The following is a 20270-nucleotide window of genomic DNA, read 5'->3' as shown; positions in this document are numbered from 1 at the left end:
AAAAGAATATACGCACAATAGATACTTCCGAGGAAAGTAAAAGGAAAAGAAAAAGAAAATTTGTCAAAAAAAAAAAAAATAAAAATGAATAAAATTAGACTACGAAAGAAGAGTATAAAAGAACAAAGTACAAAAGAAAAGGAGACAGAAAGAGGAAAGAGATCGGCCTCAATAAAATCTACTTACATCAGCCTTTCGTAATGTACATAACATGTAGGTGCAATTATTGTTAATTGACGTACGACTGCCAGGACGCACGTATCATACGTATGAAATTATAATGTATTATAATCTATAGATACGTATCTCTATGTAGTTATACATTATACGCGTATTCAATCGCAATTAATTCGTAAATCGAGTGATTAATTACGCAATGAATACGAGCGATATAAATACATACATATATGCATGCGTGCATATATGTATAGACATGTTCTACGATACGTATACAGAGAAATACGCGTATATACACGTAACGCGTACGTACTGCACGAGCGTACTCGTGAAGCAACGCAAGCGCTTCTTATATATACGCCTGTCTTTATGTCTATATGTACGCTATATATACGTATTTTGGTACGCGTGCATACATATTATACATGTACACGTCATCAATAAATAAATTGTATATATATATATATAAATATAAAAAAGTATCATACGTTTGCAAAGATATACGAGATCGCGTACATACATACATATATACATAAGTCATAGGTGAATCTCATATGAAGGCAAGCCAAGGCCACGACATGAGACGTGCAAATTAAAAAAGGTAATAATATTAAAAAAAGAAGCAAGTAAAAAATTCTCTCCCAAAACCGCTCCAACCACAACCAAGCACAACCACAGGCAAGGTACGGGCCTTTGTCAACGAGACAGTCATCAACCAGTGAATATGTGGCGCATTACCGTGATTATATATTGTGTAATAGTAACAATTTAAAAATCTATATAATATACATATATATATGCATGTTGAGAGCGAACATATTAGATGAATATACATATGTATATCTATGTAGGTACGTACGTACGTATTTATGTACGTATGTTTCGTCTACACATACATATATACGTATGAGATGCGAAAAGAGAAGAGAGTGAAGGAGGTTGGAGAGGATAATCGATCGGGCGAATGAAAGGAGACGCGGGTCTCTTATTTTGACCAAAACTATTCGAATTCAACGAAACGATTGCGCCATCGTCCGGGCAATCGTCAATCGACACGCATAAAAATAATATAGTATATGATAAATATATTAAGGCCAAATATCGAGCTATGAAATATTAGAAAACAAGTACAAAAAATCTATCCTGCGAAGATGCGTTTCGACCGATCGTAATGAAAGATTTTATATCGAACGGGAATTAGGAAGTAAGAGGTAATTCTCGGTCGGAAAGCGAGAGACGAATTGACCAAGAGAAGGAAGAAGAAAAGGAAGAGGAGAATAAAATGTGTCGAGTGTTGTTCGTGACAGGGAACATAGAAAGGCGATGTGGGTTAATGGTAAATACGATAATTAATAAATCATACGAATTATCACATACGAAAATACCTCATGCTTTTACCACTGGACAGAGAGAGCCCTAGACTAAAAGCTACCAGGCGAGATTCTCCTAAGGAACTGAGGGTGAATGGTAGAGGAAAGAGGAGAAGAAGTTCGGAAGAACGGTGGTCGGTAATAAATATAAGAGATGCTTTTTCACAGGGATCGATCGTGGGAGGATGGCCGTCTTTCCTCCTCTCCTGTATCTCTCTCTCTATTTATCTACTTTACAATTTAATAATTTTGATACGATAGAGAGGGGTACGATCGTATTTAGATACGATAGAGGTGAGAAGAGGAGAGACGTGGGCGGGAGAAGAAAAAGAAAAAAGACGAGGAAGAACATAAGGAAGAACGAGGCGAAAGAAAGAGTGAGAGAAGCTACACGCGGATCGGATCGGATCGGATCGCGTTCAGTTCGTATACTTATATCTTTTTCTCCCCCGCAATCTACGCATTCTCGCGCGCTTCCTTTTCCATGCCCGCGGCTCTGTTTTTTCTTTTTTTGTTACTTTGTCGTCAGTGCTGACCTTATTTTTTAAACTCCTTTTGCTCCTTTTTGGTCCCGTAACTTCCTTCTCCTCCGTTTTCGGTCCTCAAATACTTTATCCCTTCTCTTCCACTGGAATCGGCAAGCATCGCGGTCATAATTTTCTTTGATACCTTCTTCTTTAGCAACGTCGTCTCCTCTTCTTAAATTCCGTGAGCAAAGTTTTTCCAAAAATCAATCGTACGCGTTGTCTGTCCCTTCTTTGACTTTCGTTGTAGCAACAGACAAGCAATAATAATTGGTTTCTTTTTTTTAAGAGGATGAAGCTTCTGGAAAATTAATCGCGTTCCATTTACCATAAAAATGACTCACGATCCGTGTGCGTGCGTATTTATTGTATATATATATATATGTACATCCGAAATCGGCGTCTGCTAATCAAAGAGAATGCGTGAGTACGGTAAGAATGTAGGGGCTCTCTTTGATGGGTCGAGAGGGATAATGAAGCACCTAGGGATCTTATCAACGTGTAAACGATAGAAAATATAAGAGAAAAACGTAAGATGGAATACGACTCATGCAAACGGTCGATCTAACCAATTCCTTTTTTTGTTTCTTCAAGCAAATCGTTCTTATAGGAGAATTTGTTCTTTTCACAAATGATTATATATTATATAAAATACTACGAGCGTACCCTTGATAAAAATGTGTTCGTAGACGCTTCTTGTACGATAAAACGCATGCCCGCTATCTTTACTTTTTCTTTACGTAAAACAATTTTTTGGCCTTATCGAAAGCACATATGTAAATATGTAAAGAGAGTTTCAAGTGTACGTACATTCATGAAGATAAAAAACAACTTTCAGAGACAAAATTTGAGAGAGAAAAACTTTGATAAATCGTCAAAGTTGGTATCGTTGATTATATTGGAAAGCATTTCCAATGAAAGGAATTTTTGGTATAATCGATATCTGTCTAACTGGTGAAAAGGAACGATTCGAGTGTACACCGCAAAATGAACGGTTCGTCCTGATTTCTTTTCTTTTCTTTTCTTCTGCGTTTCTTCGTTGTTGCTTTCTTCCGCTTTCCTTCGACTTCAATATTTTTCTCGGCATTAGAACAACGTACATTTCCTTTTTTCTTTATAATATCTTGGAAAGAATAAAATATGTTCCTTGCAATTCGTCTTGCATTGCATACTCTCACCTTGAGTATTTACTTATTTAAAAATAATTTAACCAACATTTCCGTACACATTATACCTCTCTCTCTTTCTCTCTCTCTCTCTCAATCTCTCAATCTCTCTCTCTCTCTCTCTCTCCGTTTAGTTATAGTCACCTTATCATTATGGAATACATATTATTTCAATATGTTCTATTGTTCTATTAATATAATATTATATTAGACTAGAAAGCATTATATCACGAAGAAAAAGCGACCTTTCGACAAATTTGGAATAATTTGGTGACATGATTGTTTGCATTTATATCAGCAATAGTAATTCTCTATCTCGGAAATTTCCAAGTATTGAAATGCAAAATATTCTCTAAGAAAGACTAAAAAAGATTAGAAAAGTTTATATATCTTGTAGAAAAAAGCGACCACGGCAATGTCTCCAATTCTAGAAATATCGCTGAATCTTCAAATGAATATAGATATACGCAAAATGATGTTGTCGTAGCGCTGTTTATAGTAATGTGTGTATGTGTATAAAAAAAATATATATCACTTGAGTGCGCTCTTAAAAAATACCTATCGAAAAAGTGGCACTATTCGATACCCTGTTACAATTTCGTTATATGTAAGTAGCTTTATCAAACCTTGGCGAACCACGCGAAGATTAATAGTTATATAATTGTAAAAAAGAGTATTTTTTTGTCGAGGTTAATAATGATAGAAAGATCTTATCGCACCGTCATACTTTTTGTCCCTTTTTTCTTCTAAACAGAAACGTCTCGTTAATCTGCCTCTAATCAATGAGCGTTCGATGCTGTTCATACGCGTCCCTCCTAAATTTACGCTTGTTAACTGTAATGACTCTTCTAAGTCGTTGGATAAAATAATAATAAACAAAAAAAAGGAATAAAATAAATTATAGAATTAGAATCTTTTTTAACTAAGCATATTTCCTAAGGGAGAATCGATTGAGACAAAGTACTTATACGTATATAGATACATAAGTATAAGTATAGGTATATGTGGTTGAGTGCGAGACAAGAAACTAAAGAAAAAGAAAGAAGAAAAAGACAAAAAAAAGAGAGAAAGAAGGTTGAGCGTTTCTTTTCTTCGCCAATGAAACTAATCGAAATCTTTTAAAGAAAAGCACTACGCGTGGATTATCGTTACGTTTTTACTATCGCAAACAAAATGATGGACGAGGACAAAATATTCCTAATTGTAAATATGTATTTTCTTTTCCCCCTTTTTTCCTCTTTTTGACTTTTATCTATAACATATTCGTGGCTGTTTTGTTTGGCTTGGTCGTGGTATGTGGCGGCTCTGTGTTGTTAACTTTTCTCTTTCCTTCACTCGAGACGTATGTTATTTTTCTTTCCCGTTTAGCGAAACGAAGAAAACTTATGGTTTGCGTTTCAAGAAAGCGGTTGCGTTTTTTAGTCACTTTCTTGGGCTTGCCCGAGAAGATTTTCTTTTTCTTATTATTTGTTTTTTGCTTATTTTTCGTAGTTTTCTACACCGTCCGTCTTTTGTCGTCTCATTAACGTCGTTGCCTTGTCTTTTTTTGTTTATAGATCGCCTTTACGAAAATCCGTGGCAATTTTCACGGATTTCGTAGCAGAGAATCAGCAGTGCCGACTCGGACACGTCGTGGATGCACCTACCCTCTGGCCATTGAACGCAAACTGCAACAGAAAACAATTTTCTTCCTTACTTTCTTTCTATTTTCCTCGACGATAATTGCCGCCATGTTGGAAAGCGTAGCAATGGCGTTTTAGTTGGGAAGCGCGACAAACGAAAAGATTGATCGTACTATTGCGTGATTAGCTTCGTCGCCATCTGTATCATTCGGCAAAACGGCTCTTAATGAACCGGAAGGTGAACAATTATTCGAATTTTCCGTCCCCTTTCTAGATTTTCTAATCATCACGTCGATGATGACCCCCACCCGCCCGGCTTAATCGCATACCAAATTAATAAATTTACGATAGATTACCCCGTGAAATGAAAGTCGATTAAACGGAAGGAAAATTTATCGTTGACTCTCTGGAAATGAAAACAAAAAGGGTTCTACCCTTCCTTCAAACATGATTTCAGCAACGTTCACTATCAAAAATACATTGAACATAAAAAACGTGACTTTATTATTGACATCACGACTTTGAATTATCTCTTTCGCCCTTACGGAGAAAATGTTGGATCGATAAATTGGATAAATAATGCTATAATTAAATGCGCGCGGTCCTTTTACGTTCCCGCATTAGATCTAGTTGGAAAGAGAAATAGATAGCTACAAGGGAGGATAATAAAATTAGCTATCAATTTATTGTCACTAGTGCTACCAAAGTTATTCCCATCTACCAGTACGAAAAGAGTTTTGATCTATTTAATTGAGTTAGGCTATCGAGATTGGGTAATGGAGATCTAAATTTCCAAGTCTACGATCAATTTCTTCCTCCTCGACTTATGTCAGCTCCGACGGTCGACTCATTTGTAAAATATTTTAAATTCGCGTACATGAGTGTAACAATCGAATTTTTATCGCATAGAATGGAAAAACGCGTTTATATTGTCAAACGAGAACGAGTCGTATGTGATTAAAATTAAATAGCGACGCGTTCGAATGAAGAAACACTTGGCAGGGAAACGCGATCATTTAATTATTTATAACACTGATTAACCTTGCGAGTCACGTTACTATCTTAGCAAACGCGATAACAATCGATAAATACTCACTGTATTGACGATACATTTGATATAGTTGAAAAAAACTTTTTAACCTACCGTTGGGTACCGTCGGTGGTTTTTTCGTCTGCACTCTCGCCGTTGCATTGTTCACCTGTCAATTTGAAAATATTGTATTAGTAAAGCTCTCTTAATTCTTTAGCGCGAAAATAAATTGTCTCGACTCGTGCAAAGTTCGCGACTATAAAATTATCAGATATGCGAAGTAGTAAATGTATTATTAATTTTGGAATAGTTAACGGCCACGCACGAGTCGAATATTTGAAAAAGAACGCTCGAACGATGCACTACTACGTTTTAATGCTATGCTTGTTCGATATAGATTACCGGAGCAAGCGTTGACGGTAATTTCTTGATAACCGCCAAAGCAGGCGATAATGAATAGATACTACTCGATGTGCATCGATTCGAGTTTCTTTTTCTTTTTCTTCTCTCTCCAAAAACTGACATTCTTCGCGTTAGGATTGTACGTCTGTTCGCGCGTCGAGTACATCTCTTCATAAAAAAAAAAGAAAAAGTAAAAGAAAAAGAAAAAGAAAAAGAAAGAAAAGATTAAGAAGATAATTGAAACTACAACGTATTTCGTCCAACGTATCCTCGACGCGCGCACGATCGACGGATGAACACTTTTACTTTGAATTCAGATAACTCTCTTTTTTCTTATTTCCAAAATAATCTCAAAGATGAAGCGTCTTGTTTCATCTTATTCATCGCTTTATACGTTAAATCGATCTGATTTCAAGGTAATTTACATTGTCATCGGGAAAACATCAACAGAACCTACAACCAAAAGAATCTCTCTTATAATTACTCGAATTTCCGACTTCGAAAATACAACAACAAATAAGATTAATATTATGTTAATTCAAGTATAAATAACGTACTTGGAAAGAAAATTCAAGTAAATTGACATTAGAGATACGTTTCGAAGTCGGATAATTTACGACGATCGTTGAATTTAAAGTTCGATCAAAAAGGCATAGTATTAAATTAATTATTAAGCGTGAGAAATACCGTTCAAAGCTTTGTTCGTAGAACGTTCATAAAATGTGAGAATCAGCAATTTGAAATATTAAATTAGAACGAGTTTAATTGAAGTGACAATTTCGTGTTTACAAAAAACGACCAAGCGAAATATTCGAATAGAACGAACGGCTAGATAGAGACGATATACATACATAGGTATGCATATAGGTATAGAGAACATTTCGCTCGTTGGTCCGATCGAGCAATAATTCATGTTTTTCTACATCGACATTGGATCGAACGCTTGGCGGAAGGAGGGCTCCTTTTCCTCTGCTTTCGTATTATTTCTTTGATTCCTCTTGTAATTATAATATATGATATATGTACGTATAATTCCTAACGTACGTATGTAAATATAAATAAAAAGACGGGCCGCGATCGCGATAAAAGTAACGACGTGGGTGATTTGGAGTCTTGTTAAGGATACTTTGGTCAATTTCCTGATCGAAAACTAACCACGCTGCGGCCTTCCTTGTTACTGCTAGGGAGTGCAAGACCTCCGCCCGAATTTGACTTGCAAAATGCGAAAACTCGAGCTTCGTTGAGGTCAAATGACGACGTTATCTACTAACGTATTCATCGTCGATTTAGAAAACCAATCTATATATGTATTTACGAACTAAACTCCTTCGCGTTCCCAGGCGTTTGTTCCTTATTCGCCAAATAACGATTTTCCTCTCGTTAAATTCTAATAGAACGTATATAAGATAAAAGACAAAGCAATTAAAATTACATTCTGTATCTGTAACTCGAAACTAATTTTGACATTCGGCACGAAATATATCTGAAAACGCGCTAACTTTTTTCCGAATGTGAGTAAAACAATCTATTTTTTACTAACGTTAACGTATAGCTTGCCTCTCTTATGTTTTCCATTATACGTATAGATAAACTCTTAGTTTTATCGGCGTTCTCCTTAGCCAAGCGTTCGAGAACATTCGAATTAATCGATCGAACTTCTATTACCTTATTCTAATGAATGTCAAAAAAATATTGCAATAAAAAAAAAAAGAAGAAAAAATCCATAAATGGACATTCGAGAGATATTCCTCGTTTTCGTTGTAATTTGAGAAAAAATAAAGGCAAGAAAAAAGTATTGCGCGAAAGAAAAGTACGTGCACGTAGCAATAACGTTGCTTTGAAAAAGATCGACCGTTCGATATAGGATTTGGACCTGGTCTGCGAACGCGGGAGAGAGCACCCAAGACGAGCTTATTCTTACTTTTTTTTTTTCTTTATCATTACTCTCACTCGTCTTGTTTCCGTGTTTTATCATCTGTGATAACTTTTTTTTTGAGATTTTGTATATTTTTGATTTTGTTCCTTACCTTTTTGGACACTTAGCGAGGTTTGATTTTTCAGTAGTCTCTTCAGTGTCCTCGATCGGCATTCACCCATTATTATATTTCTCGATCGATTTATCCTAATATAGCAGATCTAACGCGATCGATCGTTTCATTTATTCTCTAGTTCAATCTCTCTCTCTTTCTCTCTCTCTATCTCTCCCCCTCTCTCTCTCTAATTCGCGTTTTTTCTCAAATCTCGCGTTTTTATTTTTCTCTTTATTCGTTCCCATCTTTCTGACATTGTTTGTTTCTTTTCTCAAGAGATCTGCGTAAGACATAATATATTTTTGATTTTTTTCTTCAAATAAGATGAACCTTTTTAATCGGTTTATTTGTAATTCCCTAAACCGTTGCGCTTCCACCCCTTCAACGTCGTCAACGATGTTTCAATTTATCGGCGATCCTACGAACGTGGACGTAATAACCGCCAGCCTGATTTTATTCCTAACGTCAAATGCTATTCGATTGTAAATGTTTAATCAAATTTCAGTGATAAGGCCTAACGGAAATCGTCCACGTTGGTGGATTGCTCTATAAGCGACAAAATATAATCTTTTCTCAATAATACGAAACGTCGAAGATACCGATTTTTATATTTCTATGAATTCGAACAAATGCAAATAATGAATAAACATCGCAAGTGTGTTAAGACAAGAAATGCAGCCACATTCGGCCAAGTATTCCAAAACGGAGAAAGATGAGAGCAAGAGAGTATACGAACCAACAACTACCTGATTGAGTTGCTCGATCAATCTAAACCGCTTTTACTTGGCACTAACAACAATAGATAGGACGCAGCGTATGCACTCTGTGGTCTACCACGTAGCGAGCAATTGCAAACATTCCTCTCTCTCTTTCTCTCCCTCCTCCCTTCCTATCTCTTTATCAATTAAGCTACTTTTAGTTTAATAAAGTTTGGCAAATCGGTATCTCGCGTCCGCTCTCTGCTCGACGGAGTTTGGAATATACAGAGACTCAGGATTACATTCATCGAGACCATTCCAAATAATCGTACTTTAAAGGAAAATAATATTTAAGCGGATATTGAGATCTCAATACGAAATTAGGATTTTAGGAAGTTGACGAGTTGAAACAAAAATAGCGATTGATATTACACTTTCAAGACTACTGATACGTATTCTACTCGTAGGAACGTAATATTACGGCGTGTTCTCTTTTGTTTGTACATTCTCGCGTATCCTATATAATATTTCTGTTAGATCGCAAGCTACAATTTGGTTGAATTTGTGGGTTCCACTTCTTGTGAAACGCACATTTCTTCGGAGCTACATCTCACGTAGATCACAAACTCTGTCGAAAATAATATTCGAAAACGACGAAAAAAGTTTCCAAAGGAATCGAAGACGATTTGTTCGGAAATGTATTCGTCGCATCGAAAATTGCAACTCGGTACGCTCTAACGTGCTTTCTAAACCATCTTAAAAACTATGTTACTTTTACTCGTATTATTATTCTTCTTCTTTTATTCTTTTCTTCTTTCTCTCTCACATGCTCTCTCTCAGTCTCTCTTTCTCTCTTTCTCTTTGTCATTCCTATCTTACTCTCTCTCCCATTCATATCGCTCGTATCGCGTTGAACGATTGGTTAAAATTGCATAGATAAAAACATGTTCTTGTTAGAAATGAAAAAGAGAAGCAATTAAGAATAAGAAGAAAATCGTTCGACGCGATAATGAAATAAAACGGAAAATACGATCGAAATTGCCTTCGATTTCGATCGTATTTTCCGTCTTTTCTTTGTATCCTGGAAAGCGCGCGAAATGTTCGATTCGTAGATCTCGACAAATGCGCGCTTTCCAGTTTCTTTTGATTCCTGAAAATAAAATGACACTTTATATGGCAAAAGTATAAGAAAGTTCATGCACACCTCAATCTTTCTGCCCTCAACCACGGTGCCGTGTAGCCTCTCACGTGCCCGGTCCGCGTCAGCACTATTTGCGAATGTTACAAAACCGAATCCCTGCATGCAAGGACAGACAAAACAACATGCATTAAACTCAACTTACAGACTGCCAGCGCTTCGCAAGTAGCCGACTGGCTGGCTCGACATTTCGCACTTTAACTTATCCTCAAATCGGAAATGTCAACTAACACTACCCCCCCCCGCCCTCTTTGTCTGAAGCGATTTTTTGATAAAAGCATAAGAACGATCAAGCGCGCCACCTTTGTACTCTTCTCGATCTATTTTCTCGAAGATACTAAAAGATCGAAATGTCGAAATACCAGCGGAGATCTGCGAGCGCCTCATACTGCTTACGGAGACGCACCAAACAACGTGCAACAAATAAGTAAATGTAAAATCATGGTAAAAAATCATGGTCATGGTCACATTAATCATCTCATAGTCATCTCATACCATATCATATAATCAAATCGTATCGTGTCATGTCATTGTGATAATCGTCATATCGTTCGAATAACAGATTCTTCCTTGTATCGAGAGGGGGTGCGTGTACCAGAGAAAGAAATAATAAAAATAAGTTAGGCAAAGGTAGGTTGCCATCGGGATCTTAATTATTGGACGATGATCAAGACAGGACTTTACTTGTCGGGAAAAGAAGAGAGATTCGTTGATGTATTTAATCGTGTCGAAAGTGCGCAATTCCTATATTAATGTATCCATATATGTATAAATATCGTCGAATCAAAATAAAAGACAAGTTTGGAACCGGAAGAAAGGAAAATCGATCTCGACACGCTCACACCACAATCATTAATGGTCGGTCGACCGAAGCAACAAAAGATTGATCCTTGATTCTTCTAATTTCCTTATCTCGACCTTATCTCGAATAAGAAAAGAACAAGTATAAGGTAGGAAAGAAAGGACAAAAAATAAAGTCGATAAATTCCTCTTTCCGATAAAGTTGGACGTTAGACGTAGAAAAGAGGAAAGCTCTCTCGAACGTTTTCCTGCCCTGCCTATATACCTTCTTCCTACAGAAATAGAACGAGGCAGAAGGAGGGAAAGCTCAAGATAATTGACTTTTCTCCTTTTAACTGTCAGTTTGGTTAAGGGCGCGGTCTGATTCTCGCTTCGACTTTGACGACATCGAGACGTAGCTTTCTCTCCTACGAAAGAAGAAGTAGAAGTAGAAAAAGAAGAAGAAGCAGTAGAAGAAGTAGAAGAAGAGAAGAAGAAGGAAGAGGAGAAGGAGAATGATAGGCAAAACTTTAAAAGTTATTCTTGGCCGGCATTTTGCAAAACCGATGATAATCGATATTTTTCAGCGCTGAAACGGTAGTGCATCGACGACATCACGACATCGCGCTTCGTAATTACATATTTTACATATTCCATGCATAATAAACGAGCTGACTTTTTTCTCACATCTATTCCGCACCTCTCTTATAACAATGTTGAGTAAACGAATACACTTTCCATTGGTTTTTTCTTTACGCGACGATCAACGTTCGAAGATATGAAAAATCAATGTCGGGAGATATGTTTTGAAGACGAGTCGAAAGAGAATAAAGAAAGCGATTTTGTATTTTGTTTAAATTTACGTCGACATTGCATACATAGTCCCTGGCGTGCATTGTTACCACCTTAATACCGGATCTTTTTTCACGGCAATTTCCAGTCCGAACTGAAACTAGCAAGATAAAGCTTCTCTTTCTCTCTTTTTTTTTCTTTTTCTCTCCAACTCTTTTATTCTAGGCACTCGCATTTTCTACGACAAGAGGTAGGAGTTCTCGTGACGGGAGATCTAAGCGTGATTCGAGAACCTCCTTTAAAGGTCTTATCAGACTTTGGGAAATTGCGGCTTGTGGTAGGTGGTATCGGCATAAATTTGAGAAAATCCTGCAGAAAATCAATCTACGGCACTTTTTCGGTACACGTCGTTCTCCAAACAATTAAAAACCAATCATTCACCGGTCGAAGGGAACGATTCAAACCAAAAGCTACTTATGCGCACAAATTTACAGGGAGAAAAGAAGCGATACACGTATCTTCGTTACTATTACTCGAGCCACGTGTGTATTGGAGATCGCCATCTTGCACGCCATCTTGCACACCATTTTGCACGCCATCTTGGGCTCCAGTGGCCGCGGCAGCGCACTTCAAAAACGACAAAACGTCCTATGAATTTTTTATTATTCCTCCTAACGTGCGTGCGGCAAAATTTAATAAATATTTTCTTTGACCATGCGACCATCTGATTCGCCCCGAGAATAACTTGCATTCGAAAGCGTGGCCTCTCCGTTAATGACCTAGCAATAAATAATAGCGACATAAAGGTGTTGCGATGAAAAGTAGAAAAAAGAATCTTTTAAAAGTTAAGAAAACATAATACAAATATAAAGCCGAGCCGTGAGTTTCGTCGATCGTATCGCTTCATTTTCTCAGGGCCAATTCCACGCTAAAAACACAAAAACATAAAATTAAACTAACTCCTTATCTTGCCCTTTCTTTCTTTTTCTATAGAATACGTTACACGACGAATACGTTAAATTATTTATTCTCATATTTAGAAATAAATGTTCCTTTTAGTAATTATTCTTGTCGAGCAGATATGATTTTGTTTAGCGGAGAAAAGGGACTATCGTTGGATCGTCCGCAGTCGTTCGACGAGACGATTAATTGCTACCCTAACCGTGATCGATTACCAGACGTTTTCTTCAGCAAAGTAGAAAAGGTCCGACTACAGATCAGGCACGGAAATTTTCTTTTTTTAAAGCCCCTGCCATTTTATTGGACGTTATATACGTAAATAAGTTGAAATATAATATTCGCTGCGATATATTATATACGTGATTATAATGCATAAAGAGACTACCGCATATTAAATGAAATTAATCAATGTTACAACAACGATTTTTCTATCGTCGTCGGACATACGGGCTCTCATTGCCTCACTACTAACGAATCCATTCCGTTTAAAAGAAGAAAGCGAATAATTACACGCATGTGTAAATATGACTGCTCATGCAAGCTCGGGTGAAATGATAAATAAGTACGTACGATAGTAAATAATTAAGTAAGTAAATAGGTGGTAGTAAGTAAGTAAGTAAGTAAGTAAGTGAGTAAGTAAGTAAGTAAGTAAGTAAGTAAGTAAGTAAGTAAGTAAGTAATAAAGTAAACGATAACTGTCGATCAAATAATAATAGTAATAATAATAATAGTAATAATAATAATAATACTAATAATAATAATAATAATAATAATAATAATAATAATACTCGTAATATAAAAAGAAAATAAATATCAACACATCCGGCGTGCAGGTATTCCAAGTAATCGTGAAAGTTCATCCTTCTACGTCGATCGAAAAAAAAAAGCGAAATAGCAATAATAAAAGACGAAATTATAAAAGAAAAACAAAATTCAAATAAAGGAGAACATAATAATAGTAGAATAAAAAGAAGAATAAGTACAAAGAGCGTAATAAATGTATAACCAGAGAGCGAAAAAATTGCACTTGCACATTGCGGCATATAACTGTTGCACCAATGCCCGAGAGAGGAGGAAAAAGGTCTCGGCATTCGTAATGCAATACAAAAAAGTACCAACGTTAATAAACATTCCTTATCAACCGAGTGAAAGATTAGCGGTAGCGATCGTATAGATTATGTCGCATATTAAATCGTAGACTAAAGAGCGCCCCCTGGTACCACGGAAAAGGGGCAATCATTGTACATACATTTTATCCGTTTCTTTCTTTCCTTCTTTTCTTTCTTCGTTGTTTTACTTGATATTCTTCTATTCTCTAATAGAACAACCATAAAACACTCACTGGACATGGAATTATTATATTCACTGTTATTATTACTATTATTATAATTACGATTAATATTACTGTTATTGTCACAATTACTACACTACTACCAGCATCAAGGAAGCCAACGACCAGTGACTCGGAATCGCGAACGCTCCTTGTTATCGATTAGCCCCGCTACTATCCAAATTTCCTATTATTTCTATTTGTTTACTGCCACTCTTTCTCTCCCTCACCGTACTTTGATTAATTTTCAGAAGAAATTAGATAGAAAAATAAAGGAATTATAAACGAATGGAGCGCGAGTGCCAAAATGTCTTTTTAATTGTAAGAAAGACGCGCGTGTGCGTATGCGTGTCCGAGTGTCCAGTATCCGCTTACACGGAAGAGCGTGGCGAATAACAATAATTACCCAATTAATTAACAGTGAGGTGCGAAACATAGCAAGACAGAATAAAAAGATATTAACACTACTTTCGCGTCGACCGGGTGTGTGAGCGTGTGCTTGTATTTCAGAAGAGACAACTATATTCAATGAACAACCAAGTCAAACAATTAATCAACCGTGTTGTTATGTAAGTATATTATATGCGCTATACAGTCAGTGCTAACACGGCAGGGAGATTTTCGGAAAATGAAAAAATGGCCAAAGGAAAGAGGAAAGTGAAAGAGCTTTCTCGTTTAAAAGAAATTCGATATTTCTTTGTCCCATTTTCCCCCACTTGGCGCGATCCTATTTCAATGAACAACCAAGTCAAACAATTAATCAACCGTGTTGTTATGTAAGTATATTATATGCGCTATACAGTCAGTGCTAACACGGCAGGGAGATTTTCGGAAAATGAAAAAATGGCCAAAGGAAAGAGGAAAGTGAAAGAGCTTTCTCGTTTAAAAGAAAATTCGATATTTCTTTTGTCCCATTTTCCCCCACTTGGCGCGATCCTCGAATCTTTAAAAATTATCCAAGAACAAATATATAATGGAGAAAAAAGAAAAATACGCGTCGATATTTCTACTCTTCTTCCTTTTTGCTCGTGTTTTACTTTTATTATTTCTCGGCTCGAATCGAAAAATGAAGTCGCGTACGTTGGAAAAGGAACCTCGCATCATCTTCTGGAATAATGGCGCGAACAACAATTTCCCCTTCGTTTGATCGTTATTTTCTCCGTGGTCGTGAACGCGGGCATGGCTCTCTTTTCAAGGACGGAAAGTCAAATATGGAAGGAGATTTTTCATTCGAAGAGTGGATAAGTATAAAGAGCAGGAAATTGAAAAGTACTCGAAGTAGTGTGACCGAAGCTGCCAAACAACGATATAAAAGCGCACAAAACAATACGAGAGATTCAAGATTACATATTAGTGTATGTCTGTATATACACATACACGAAAGAAAGAAAAAGAGAGAGAGAGAGTGAGAGAGAGAGAGAGAGAGAGAGAGAGAGAGAAACAGAGAAAGATGGAAAGGAAAGAAAACCAAAAACGAGCAAGGAAATTAACGAGATTTAGAGTAGCTTTTTTTCATATCAAAATATATACCGCAAATGGTATAGGAGATTTTTTTACATTTTTTCCTTCCTTCCTTCGTCTATCTTACTTTCTTCCTCTCTTCATTCCCTCTCTCTCTCTCTCTTTCTTTCTTTTTCTCTTTCTCTTTCTCTCTCTCTCTTTTTTTTTCTCTCTCTCTCTCTCTCTCTTCATATCTGTTTTCCTACACTCGACTCCATTTTTGAAATATTCTTTAATATATTGTAGAAGATACACACTAATGCGTGGAAGAGACGTTAGAATGAGGGAAATTCAGAGTTTGGAGAACATTTTCTTTGGTTCCTATTTCAAGTTTCGTGGATGCGGATAATGATTTTCAAGATCAGACGGGAATCGGAGTAAAGATGACGGAACGAACGAGTTTTTTAAAGGAAGATTTGAGAGAATACAATGCGATTCGCCGAACGATAGTGAAATCGAAAGCAGCGTTCTCTATTCTAAGACACATACGTGATTAATAAAGAAAAAAAAATAGAAAAAAAAAGTAGATATAGGGAAAAAGTAAATAAAAGCATTGGCTTCACATTATACCTTCCACTCACCTAGAAAAAAGCGTGCGAGACTACTATTTACATATAATAATAGTAATAATATAATAATAATGATTGTAACAATTAAATATAGAGATACCTTTCGTATTATAACGTGTATATGCGCACATATCTATGCAACGAGTATAGTGCGCGTGTAAATATATATATATAAGTTTTGCTAAATGCAGTATATTATATGTACGTATCATGCTGGTCACGTTGCAAGTGGATTAGTCAAGGCTCGGCGATCGCGATGGAAAATAAGGAGCAAAGGAGAAAAGGGGATAAGAAGAATAGGGATGAAAAATTGGAACAGTTAGTTGATCTGCATTTGGTAACAATGATCATTCGATTTCCTTAGTCGTTTATTTATTTTCTCTCGTTCTTTGTACTTTGGATTTAACGATAAGGACAATTTCTTAAAACTCGTGTTTGGTCTTTAGGGAATACTGCTTGTAACGAAAACTCGTAAGGATCGGGTTGGAAAATATTGGGATTGTTGGATTTAGATAATAAAAAGGGTGATATAGGTGCAAAAAAGTTTCATCAAATCAAATGGGCAGGCATCTCCCGAAAATTGTTCATCCGCGAGCGATAGTGACGCTCGACCGGAATCGCCAGACGTACACAATAGCTCGAAAATATAGCCTCTACGAAAACTCTACTAAAGTTATACCGAAAGTTATATACCCTTATTTTCAAATTTTCAATACTTTTTTCAACATTTTTGACTTTATTTAACGAGCATATTGTACGAGAGGCGCTACGATCGATGCTATATATAACCAATGGGAACTAAATAACGATAAAATGCGGAAGGCTAGCTAGTAAAAATGCAACAGCTCGTCTAACAACTACGAGAGAACTAACGCCATTGGTTATATGTATGTACGTGTATGTCACTGGGACACATACGCAAAATTGAGAGCAAGCGCGACAAGATGACTCTCTCAACGTTTTTCTTTTCTTACTTTTCTCTACTTCCTTTTGAAATAAAAAAAAAAAAAGAATAAAAAGAAAAACAATAAGATGACTCGGAGACGATAGATAGTCGCACTTGCTTTCTCTATTTTTCTCTCTTTCTTTCTGCAGATACGTTGTTCTTTTCCAAAATGCTGCACTTTATTAGGGATGCCACATTCCATTTACATTGACGAAGCTTTGGAAAAAAATGTTCTTTCTCTTTTCCTTCCCTCACTCTTTCCGCACGCACACAAACCCAGACAAACAGCAGGCACACACGACACGTACGATCTTTCTATCTCTCCCTCTCTTTCTTGCTCTCTTTCGTACTCGAGTGAAGTCTGACACTCCTCAAAATATTATCCTATGAGCCTTTGCAAAATACAAGAGAATAACACGTACATCAATCCTAGAAATAAAGTTTAATGAAGAAAAGAAATAGTGAATGTTTAATTCTCGATGCACTTCACAAAGGCAAATAGAAATATATACGTACTTAAAATATATGAAAATATATATTATATAATACGATGGCAACGCTCTCTTAAAAATAAAACAAATAGATATCGAGGTCGTGTAATTGAATTAGAATGAAATCGGTCGAAAAAGTGATTAATTTCTAGTAGAAAATGCTGAAAAGATGTTCCCTTTTTCTAATTCTCGATCGTCTCGTTATCGAAAGAAAAGATGTCTTTACAAGAGAAGGTCGTCGAGAAGGATCGAGCAGGAAGATAAGCGCAGACCGGTTGCACGGGAGTTAAATTAATCCCCCCTCCTAAGAGTACTTCCTGAGAGAGGCAGAACATGGAAATGGACCACTTTGCGTTCCATATTCGGTCGATGATTGGTCGTTACGACTACGGATGTACCTTGCTGTCGACTTCCCGTTCGTCGCGTCGCCCTGACGGAAGCTTATTCGATCATTACTCGGCTCTTTAATCTATTGTTAATAAGTATGATTGCCTTTTACAAACTTCCGATTTACTTAATCTTCTTTACTTTAACTGGCACAAGAGAAGAGGGAAATCAGTCGGAGGTAGCGGAAGTGTTTCCGACGCGAAGACAAAACGATTTTACGATTTAACGTCGTTTATTAAACGACCTTCGAGTTATCCTCGTCGTCCTGGGACTCCATTTGTTGAGAAATCGAGAAAATCGAGCGAATTTAGAAAGAGAAACCGATCACTTTCCTACTTTTGCTCGAGATTAAATTCGTACCGGATGGAAGACGCGGTAATAATAATGCTGAGCTAACGAAGAAAGTACAACAAGGGGACGAATTTAGAATGCGAACTTTGCACGCTTTATTATACAAAGAGAAAAGAACGGAAAGAGAGAGAACAAAGTTCGTCGCGTGAGTAGCACGATTACAACGGCAAACGAACAATCAAAATAATAAGGCACGTTTAAGAGTTACAAGCAAATAATACTTTCGTGACTATTCATAATCCAAGGCGATTTGTCCTATCGTCAAGTTACGATCGGTTTCTTCCCCTACTTAATTTTTGATAGAAGAAAGTTGGATGAATGTAGAGGAGAATTTTATAAGAATCGTCGGTTCGTAGATTGGGAGAATAAAAGAAGAAAAAGAGGAAAGGAAAAAGTCAATAATCGATCGACGAAGGCAACTCGCTATGACTACGTCATAGCGCGGACAAGTATCCCGTTGGTAGAGCCGTTTTCCTCGCAACTCTCCACGGGAACTTGATGAAGTGCACTCGTGTGTACTTGACGCAAAGACGCCGAGTATGCAGGCTCACCGGATGCCGCCTGTCGGCACAATGTATTACTGCGGATCTTATCCAGACCTCTGTCATCCATATTGAAAGCTATTTACATAACGTTTCCGAACCTTCCGCGGCACGATGCGAAACCCCTACCGTTATCCGCCCCGTTATCTCCCCTTGATCCTCTTCCACGCCATTAGCCGCTACCTACATTTTTACGCGACAACCGATCCTAACATTGCCAATAGTATTGCTTTCAGCGTTTCGATTTCGAGACGATTGAGCACGCAAGAAGAGAACGTTGCCAACGCGCTGAAAAAGAAGGAAAATAAGCAATAAGAAGATGCAGAGCCGCGAACTAATTCTTAAGAGCGCATGCTCTCTCGCTTATTCTTTCTTTTATTTTAGCAAGTAACTTTGATAAGAAAAATGAGAAATGTTTACCGCGACGCTGCACCTTTACTGAAACCCGTCGATCGATCTCTTGGCAATCCAAAAAGAACAGATTAGCCGATATGAAAATGTTTAGAATCACATGTCAAATGAAGATGAAGGCAATCGTATTGGAAAGCGCTAAGATGATCGATCGAAGTCACTGAAATCGTTTTTCTTAATAAATTAGAATTATAGAATTAAATGTCCGAGGACGGGTTGAAAGGGGTGGCTCGCAGCCTAGAGATCGACGTGAGCTTACCTTGCTTCCTCTCTCGTTAAAAATGATTTCCACGTCGAGAATCGGGCCGAATTGCTGCAACAAAAGTAAAAAAAGAGCAAGAATTAAGAGGAAATATTTAGAGACGATAGCATTATCTTGGTAAATAGGTACATTTGGAAACTCACCCCGAACATCGCCCTTAAATCGGGGTCTCGGAAACGGAAGGGTATATTGCTGACGTGGAGGCGTTTAGGTTGGCCCTTCAAATCCGTGGCCTGCGTTACAGTGGCCGGGGTCGTCGCACCGGAAGTCACCGGCACAAGAGAGCCAGCTTCGACTGCTCCTTCCGGGCTTGTCTCGTTTCCTCCTTGCGTCGCGGAAGCTTGTTGTCCACCACTGTTGGCCGCGGCGGCGGCCGCTGCAGCCACTGCCGCCTGAAAGACCTCCGACTTTTCGGAGATAAATAGATTCCGGAATATAAACTCTTCATTCTGGACCGTTCAATCAAAGTCCTCGCGACTTGCACTAGTAGCGCGCTCTCAAAATGCGACGAAGCTTTAAATATAGATTAGAAGTAATAGGAAATAACCGAAGGATATTTGTTTCGCGGACAAAGTCGGTTCGCCTCGCGACATAGTCAAGTGGAGTAGGGCTGAAAGTGGTCAGCCCAAGTGGTATGCCAAGCTTATCGCGTTCAGACTACTAACGAGCCCGAAAGCAACACGTTCCGCGCGTTGAAACAGAATTTCAAGCGTTAAGACTGACAATGAGTTT

At 37.4% G+C, this 20270-nt stretch overlaps 1 protein-coding gene across 15 annotated transcripts in view; it reads right to left on the bottom strand.

Moving 5' to 3' along the window:
- The window catches only part of LOC122516025 (RNA binding protein fox-1 homolog 2), a 71163-nt gene that overhangs the window by 10754 nt on the left and 40139 nt on the right, over positions 1–20270 (bottom strand). For all 15 annotated transcript variants that reach the window (XM_043633521.1, XM_043633522.1, XM_043633518.1 and 12 more), the window contains 5 exons: positions 19682–19945; positions 19536–19589; positions 10224–10316; positions 6004–6058; positions 4884–4904 (listed from right to left, as the gene is read on the bottom strand). In XM_043633521.1, the coding sequence (XP_043489456.1) occupies positions 4884–4904; positions 6004–6058; positions 10224–10316; positions 19536–19589; positions 19682–19945 (487 nt within the window). The remainder of the gene's footprint in view (positions 1–4883; positions 4905–6003; positions 6059–10223; positions 10317–19535; positions 19590–19681; positions 19946–20270) is intronic.

This window comes from Polistes fuscatus, unplaced genomic scaffold (genome assembly GCF_010416935.1).
Source record: "Polistes fuscatus isolate 324 unplaced genomic scaffold, CU_Pfus_HIC Scaffold2, whole genome shotgun sequence".
In the NCBI taxonomy this organism is placed as follows: Eukaryota; Metazoa; Arthropoda; class Insecta; order Hymenoptera; family Vespidae; genus Polistes; species Polistes fuscatus.
The sequence above is the reverse complement of the archived record's forward strand: the minus strand, read 5'-3'. Positions and strand labels throughout refer to the sequence as shown.